The sequence below is a fragment of the Alexandromys fortis genome, unplaced genomic scaffold (genome assembly GCF_014885135.2).
Source record: "Alexandromys fortis isolate MF-2015 unplaced genomic scaffold, M_Fortis_MF-2015_v1.1 scaffold_216, whole genome shotgun sequence".
Lineage (NCBI taxonomy): Eukaryota > Metazoa > Chordata > Mammalia > Rodentia > Cricetidae > Alexandromys > Alexandromys fortis.
This window is the reverse complement of record NW_026068089.1, coordinates 1,041,123-1,049,146: the sequence shown is the minus strand read 5'-3', so window position 1 is coordinate 1,049,146 and position 8,024 is coordinate 1,041,123. Positions and strand designations below refer to the sequence as shown.

The 8,024-nt window shown below is 45.6% G+C and overlaps 1 protein-coding gene across 4 annotated transcripts in view; it reads right to left on the bottom strand.

Moving 5' to 3' along the window:
- Nucleotides 1–3,076: 3,076 nt before the first annotated feature.
- The window catches only part of Dip2b (disco interacting protein 2 homolog B), a 192,750-nt gene continuing 187,802 nt past the window's right edge, over nucleotides 3,077–8,024 (bottom strand). For 3 of the 4 annotated variants that reach the window (XM_050122406.1, XM_050122407.1, XM_050122408.1), the window contains one exon: nucleotides 3,077–7,308. In XM_050122406.1, the coding sequence (XP_049978363.1) occupies nucleotides 7,056–7,308 (253 nt within the window). In that variant the 3' untranslated portion in view covers nucleotides 3,077–7,055. The remainder of the gene's footprint in view (nucleotides 7,309–8,024) is intronic. The other variant, XR_007588789.1, reaches the window with a different exon arrangement.

Here is an 8,024-nt window from a genome sequence, read left to right as displayed (position 1 = left end):
AAGAGTTAGTTCCGGGACAGGCACCAAAGCTACAGAGAAACCCTGTCTCAAAAAAAAAAGTAATGTATAATTTAAAAATATAGGTTAATAGATAATCATCTATAATAGTCAAGCTTGTAGTCATGCTGCTTAGACTTTCTAGATGTATAAATTTTATTTCAGTTAGATGGGTATTCTTCAAATCTTTCAGAGACCTTCAGAATATGGCATTTAAAATATTTTAATAACTTAAGACTTTTCATGCCAATCCTGGCTCACCAATTACTTCAAGAGGAAGATAGGCACCGAAGAGGCTCCTTATGGAGTTTGCTAGCCATGTGGGCAAGAAACTGTTCCTGCCTGGACTGCTAAACTGGACATGCAGACCCACAGAGAAATGACTGCTCAACTTGCCTAAAGGTGAGACAGTCTTTCGGGGTTCCTGCTTCATAAAAGAATCTGCGAGACATTCTGCAGGACACAGAAGAAAGTGACTGATAAACTGCCAATATAGGTGAAACTGTGTTTGAAATTTCCTGCTTCATGGAAAAGTCTGCCAGATACTATGGGCCTGTAGGCTGAAGATGGATGCCTCAACGGTACAGAAGAACTTTGGGTGACTGTCCAGGTAGCGAGATATCTCTGTCAATTCTAGAGTTTTGGAAGTTGCTTACAATGCACTTCCTGTTTACTTGTGCAGTCTTTGATGAAGTTGAAGAATTTATAATTATAGTTTTCCTTAGTTATGATAAAAGATACTTGTTCTTATTGTATATAATTTTGTATTAGGCTTAGAACTCTCGTATTTAAACAAAGGGGGAGGTACTAAAGGAAATCCTACACCCAGTAGCCTTTAAGTTACCTGCCCACTGGGGTGTAGACTCTTAAACTATTTATGCCAATGTAAAGTGTGAGTCTGGTCTCTTTTCTGGCTGCGGGATTTGGTTTCTGTTCTCTGTTCCAGCAGAGGATTCTTATTTGTGAATCTACCCCTAAATAAATCACGTCTATTATTCTCAATTCTGAGCTACATTTATGTGTGTTGGTATTTTGTTTGCATGCATGTCTGTGTGAAGGTATCAGACCCCTGGAAGTAGTTACAGACAGTTGTAAGCTGCCATGTGAGTGCTGGGAACTGAACCCAGGTTGAAGGCGTAAGTCACGAACAAGGCCACACCAGTTTGGAGTTATGATTAATAGGGTGTTATTTATTTAAAGGGGAAAACTTACAGATCACCGTCTCAGACAACAGCCATCTGCACAACCAGGAAGGGAGTCTAGTCTCCGGCGGAGCAGGAAGTGAAGAGAGCGAGCAGAGGAAATAGCCGCTTTTTTAAAGGGAGAGAGGCCACGCCCCAATGGGCTGGTATCACAGCAGCTATTGGTTGGAGGGGCAGAAGGACCTCCCGCAACACCAGGTCCTCTGGAAAAACAGCCAGTGCTCTTAACCGCTGAGCCATCTCCAGTCCTACATCATAGCAATTCTAATGACTCATAGCTTGTTGAAACAGAGTCTCATGTGGTCCAGGCTGGCTTTGACCTGCCCATGTAGCTGGGAACAAGTCTGAACTCCCCCTGCTCTGCTTCCCTGGGCTGGGATTACAAGTGTGCATCACCATGCCTGCTTTTCCTACTTGTTTTATCTTACCTATGTCATCTTTCAAAACTTAAGTTCAGGTCAGACATGGTAACTCTCATCTCTAATCCCAGAACTCCAAAGGCTGAGGCAGGAGGATCATGATGGGTTTTCGGGCCAGCCTAGGCTAGAGATCATGACTTAAAAAAAGTAAAAATCCAACTTCAGTTCAGATGATGGCCTCCAGCTGGTCCTTATTGTCCTCCTTGTCTGTGTGCCTGCTCTCACCCACTGCTCCTAACTGCCCTATACATCATGACTGGTTCCTGCACCGCCCTGAAGGCACACTCCCTATACATCATGACTGGTTCCTGCACCGCCCTGAAGGCACACCTTGTGTTTTCTCAAACACACTGTTCTTGGTGGGCATCACTTGGTAATAGTTTGTCAAGTTGAGAAGGCAGGGCCTCAATGCCAAAACAGCTTGGTCCATACTGAAAGGACTCCCTTCAGGTTTCCTGAACCAGGAAATGCTAGAGCAAATGAATCCTCACATCCAGGAAGGCCGGAACTCAGCCCAGCTCAAGGAAGAACGGCCTGCAACCGAGACGTGCCACAGGCTCAGAGGGCAGAAACTAAACATTTTACTCTGAGAAATCCTGAGAACTGGGTCAAGTGGTTAAGGATGTTTACAGCCAAGCCTGAGGACCTGTGTTGGGTACTTGGGATCCCACAGTACAAAGAGAATTGACTCCTGCCATCCACACAGGCACCACAGCGAGCTCCCCTCATCCCAACAAAATAAGTTCAAATGCAATAACCCTAAGGGGGGGAAAAAAAAAGACAAGGGGCTGCAGACAGACAGCTTGTCAGTTAAGAGCACTATTGCTCTTGCAGAGAGTACTCAGGTTTGGTTCCCAGCACCCACATGGCGGCTCACAATCATCTTTAACTCCAGTTTCATGGGACTCAGTACCTTCTGGCCTTCTCAGGCATGCACTCAGTGCACATACATAAACCAGGCAAAACATTTATACAAAGATCAAAAATAGTAAAATAATATTTAAGAACAAAATCCAAGCTGGGCAGTGGTGGCACACACGTCTGAACCCAGCACTCAGGAGGCAGAGGCAGGCGAATCTCTTTGAGTTTGAGGCCAGCCTAGTCTACAAAGCAAGTTCCAGGACTGCCAGAACTGTTAAACAAAGAAACCCTTTCTTAAAAAAAACCAAGAAAGACAAAATGAAGTAAGAGAAGAGAGAGAAAGAAAAAGAAACCCAATTGGTTTACAAAGCAGCACTACTGTGCCCTGCCCCAGCCGCCTTCAGGGCACAGCTCTGGAGCTCTCTGCTGGGCCTCCGCAGTCACCTTCCATCCTACGGTCTGAGGCTGATTCTGTCGGTCCCCCAAAGGGGTGTGGCTAAGCGCTAGAGTGAATGCGAATGCATAGCCTTCAGGAGACCTGGGTTCAGTCCCCACACCACACACACATAAGCAAAATGTGTGAAGGATTAAACACAATCAAGCATCAATATTTATTAACACAAGACAAAGGAAACACATTCAATGAGTTAATAGAACACTGTCCAGCCAGATGTTAAATTTAAAAATGTATATCTAATCTAATTTCAAATAAATAAAAAAACCTTTATACATAATTACACAGTACTATAGTTTGAATTTGACAGGGGTAAATATCATCTTGACAGAAAGTAAACAAAACAGCACTTATGACTAAAAACTTCATGTCTTTGCAGTCTCTTCCTCAGGACAAATCTTACGGCCCATCCTACACACGTCTAAGTCAGGACTGTTGAGTGAAAGCCAAGGCCTACTGTGCATATGGAGGACTGCAGCCACCGGCTCCAGACACGCTGGGTTTCACATGAAAACATGACATTGACCACTCTAAGGCAGTTAGTTATACTGGAGTTCCAGGGTAAGAGGAATAAGTCCCCACTGCTTTACTTTAAAATTCTCGGATATTCAAGGAAAGTAACTTATTTGGCCAAGATACTGAGCACCATGCTTGGGGCAGAGACCTTAACAGGGGCCTAAGGCCTCAGGCCCTTGGGATTCCAGGAGAACATTAAGCAAGCACTGCCAAAGAACTACAGTGAGGAGACAGGCTTGGTTCCCAGCAGCCGAATCTGTACGACTGCACACTGAAGGACTTGTACTGGGGAGAACAGGGTCTCTGTGGGCATGGTGGGCATTCTGAAGGCTCAGATGCACAGGATGGCATGTGTGCAGCTGCTCCATCTCAGTCACTCTCCTGAGGGCCAGACAAAAGCTCACAGATTTCCAGATGAGAAGATTGCTCTTGCCAAGTGTGGTCAGTTGCACAAGCCTGTAATTTCACCACTGGAAGGCTGAGGCAAGAGCCTCAAGTTTGAGGCCAGCACGGGCTATACAGTAAAATCCTATTATACACACACAAACACAAAATAACAACTAAAAAAAAAGAATTTTCCTTTGTGTAACTAGGCTCAGCCTAGCCTCCATGTCCAGCGGTCAGGCAGGGCTGCAGGCTGTTTTTGATTTGTTATGATATGATAGACTTCATTTCAAGGCCGCTTTCACTGTCAGTTCAGCCAGGAAGTTTCCAGTGCTGTGTAAGGAGAAACTCTTGTTAAGGTCTACTGCAGGGTCTAGCACAGCCCATCAAAGAGGGAGCAGTGATGAGGCTCCCAGGGGAAGCGCTTAGTTGTTCTCTGCTAGTACATTCTGGGTTCAGGGGATGGGCCCAAAGCAAGGGAGGGCGGGGGAGACTAGTCATGGTCAGAAAGGGGCTGCTGCAATCTTAGCACTCTGGACAAGAAAGAAGAGCAGGGGCTCCAGGCCAGCCTGGGCTAGGAAGGGTGAGCTCACCACAGGTCCTATGTTCCACCCCAGCATCGTTTTTAAAAAAGATGACCTGGGAATGACAGCTTGACAATCACCCTAAGTACTGAGAGCTGGTCACAGTGAGATGAACTGGTACAGTCCTGTGCGTGAAGGAATGATGACAGCCACTAGTCACATTTGGTCACTGAGGCCTGAAGTGGCTAGTCTGAACTAAAACATGTTTACTACACATAAGATTTCCAAAATTAAAAAAAATTCAATAATCTTATATCAAAAAAATAGTACTTTTAGTAAATATATTAAAATCAATGCCATATTCTTTAAGAAATGTTTAGAAGATGTGTTCAGATGGGTAGTACAGTGGCGCACATATTTAATCCCAGCACTCTGGACGCAGAGGCAGGAAGATCTTCGTGAATTTGTCACCTACCTGGTCCACAGAGGGAGGAGGCAGCTAGCGTTACACAATGAAAGCTCTTTTTAAAGCGTGGTTATTAGGGAAGTTGAAATTAGAGATGTGGCTCACATTACATTTACTGCAATGTGTTCCTGACTGGTGACACCAAGTTAATAATGTGCATTTGTAAGTGTCACCATTCAAGAGCCGCCTGTGGTGGTTCACACCCTTAAACCCAGCACTTGGGAAACAGGTGGATCTCCGTGAGTTCAAGGCCAGCCTGCTCTACAGAGCCAGTTCCAGGCCAGCTAGGACTGTTACACATAGAAACCCTGTCTCAAAAAATTCAAAATTAAAAAAAAGTTATCATTCAAGATAGACTGGTCTACATTTTTTTTCCTCTTAGAATTTGCAGATTATTGGCATAGAACTGTTGACCAGGCCCCTGCTTTGCTTAATAAATCATCACAAACTGGTTTAAGAGTTTACTTATGCCTGCAATCCCAGCATGGGGACAGTGTTCAGGGTTAGCCTGGGCTATGTAGAAAGACCTGTCTCAAAAAAAATAAACAAAGCAAAACAGTTTAAGACTTCCAAAATAAGCAGGCTGCTTTCTTTGTAGATGAAGGGGTCTCTGGATGGGATATCACCCTTCCCAGGAGACACCCCTTTCCTGTACACCCCAAGACCTCCCTCATCACATGCAAACCAGTCCTACCCAGAATGCAAAGGTCCTGAAGTAGAAGCTCTCTCTGGAGGTCCTCCTTCTGTGGAGCAGGAGCCGGGAGGATGAGGATATGGAGAAGGGGCCATAGCGGCTGAGTCATGAGCTTGAAGGCAACCCAGGAGTACTGCCCTGATGAAGAATCTGGTCTTTGCTTAATAAACCTTATTTTTAGGGTAATTACAAGTCTTACAAATTGCTTAAAAACACATTTAGTTTACAGGATGTTACAGTGGGGTAAATAATATGTATTACCAAAATAGTCTAAATAAATATTTACACAATAGACCGGAACGGGTCAAAGAGAACCGTTCTGATTTAACAGGTTAATTCTTTTACTTGAAGTTTTCTTTAATTTTTAAAAATATTTCTGTAAGAAAAAAATAATAAAATTTAACTATATTCAAATACATGAAGTTTCAGACCAAAGAAAGGGAACTGAGCCTAAGGTCAAACTCAGTCCCACACTGAGTGTGGCCCAGGCACCAGTTATTTCAAAAGAGTTTCTTGCATACATCAGACTTCCCTGTTTCCGAGGAGCCGGCTATCCTGGCAGCCCAGACTGGTTAGTGTTAAGATGTGCATATGTGGCCTACAGTCCATGAGCTTGCTCCTCAGTTTTCCTGGGTGGGGGAAGCTCTACGTGGAATCTGCAGACACCGAGCATGGCAAGAGCACAACTCCACAGTCACGCTAAATGCCGAGAGTTTCAACACTGGCCCGAGTGAACTACCATGGCTCCGTAGAGTAGGTTAGGAATTGATGAATCTTAGCTACCTCTAAAATCCCGACATGAGATTTTTTTTTTCTCAGCTCAGAGGAATGGGTTAAAGAATCCTTAGAAGCTTAAGCTAATTCTGGGAGTACAAGTTTTGAAAACCAATGCAGGCAGCTCTCGTGCAGCAGACAGGAGGCGCTGCCCTGCTGGGCCAGGCGGTCCTACCACACCGGGCGGTGAAAGCTCAGTTAGGCGAGCTGACTGCTCAGCTCCTTAGCCGAGTTATGCGCACTCTTATTTACACGTTTAAACACGGGTCAGATGCTCGTAACTGACAACTAGCCGTACAGAGCAGCTCTCACGTGATCATCTGATTTGCTATGGGCTGACTCAAGCTTGGCGGTTTCGTTTGAAGAAACCTCGCAGAACACCTGACTACAGGAAAATGGCAAAATACAGTACAGAGTGGGGAACTGTGGCACACAGATCACCCCTTCATATGAATTCATTAAACTCCCTTATAAAAGTCTAAAACATTAGGTAAAAATACAGGTATGTATACCAGTTGAGGAAAATGCAACGTGCATGTAACTGCTTTAGTAACGTGCTGTCGCGGATGCCAGAGTCAGGTCTGACGCACTGCTATCGTTTTCGTTGCAACCACAGAGTTCCCCTTTCCTGGGTGTTCTGTGACTGTAGAATCCACAAGATGAGATGAAGGCTACACTGGAGCCATCTTCATATTAGCGGCAAGCCTTTCCCCAGCCACTGGTCGTCAGTCTGTCTGACACTCAGGATGGCCCCTACGGGCTGGCTACATGTTATAAGCCACATAGATAGGGTCTAACTGGTCAGCCAGGAAGCTGTCTCGGAGGTGCATCCTCTGCTTCTCTCCTCTGGATTTGATGGGGATGACCCCGGGGTCCACCACAACCACAACTCCAACGATGAGGTAATGTTCTTCTAGAACTACATTGGTCACCAGAGGAACCAGGTCCAGTGCTTCCTGCTCAGAGCCACACAGTTCCACCACCACCACGAGCAAGTTGGTCCACGTGAACACAGCACTGAAATCCAATGACACCCAGTTAACATTCATCCTTTAAAAATACTTAGGATTTTGATTTTACAAGTATGGCTGTTGGCCTGCATACACATACATACAGAGCCCGAGGCAGTCAGAAGAGACTGTCTGATCTCCTGGAACTAGAGTTCCAGCTGGTTCCGTGTGAGCTACCACACGGGTGCTGAGAAGAGAACCCGCATCCCCTGCAAGAGCAGAAGTGCTCCTAACTGATGGGCCATCAACCCAGCCTCTTCATCTTTAAAACACTTCTTCTGCATTCACTGTGGGCACTGCACATGCTCATGGAGGTGGAGAGCTCAGTTGGCTCCTTCCCGGGTTCTGAGGATCCTGCTCAGGTCATCAGGCTTGGCAAGTGCCTTTACCGCTAGCCAGCCCTGCCTGGTCTTTGGAGATTGATGCCCATCCTCCATGAACTGTCTTTTCTCCTGAATGTCAGAGGCCAGCAGCCATGTATGTGAACAGCCGATTAGCTGAGCCTTCCAGCAGTTTCTAAGCGTAGTACTGCCTGAACTGAGAACACACATGTCTGATAGTTTGGGACTGGGTAGAAGGGCACAGCAGCTGTTCAGGAAAGAAGGAATCGATACAGGTGCTTACAGCTTCAGAGAGAGGAGGCAGCGGTCCCTAGTTGTCCACCTGTCCCTTGTCCCGACTCAATCTTTACAGAGGTAAAAAGAGCTAGGTGTCCCTCCCATT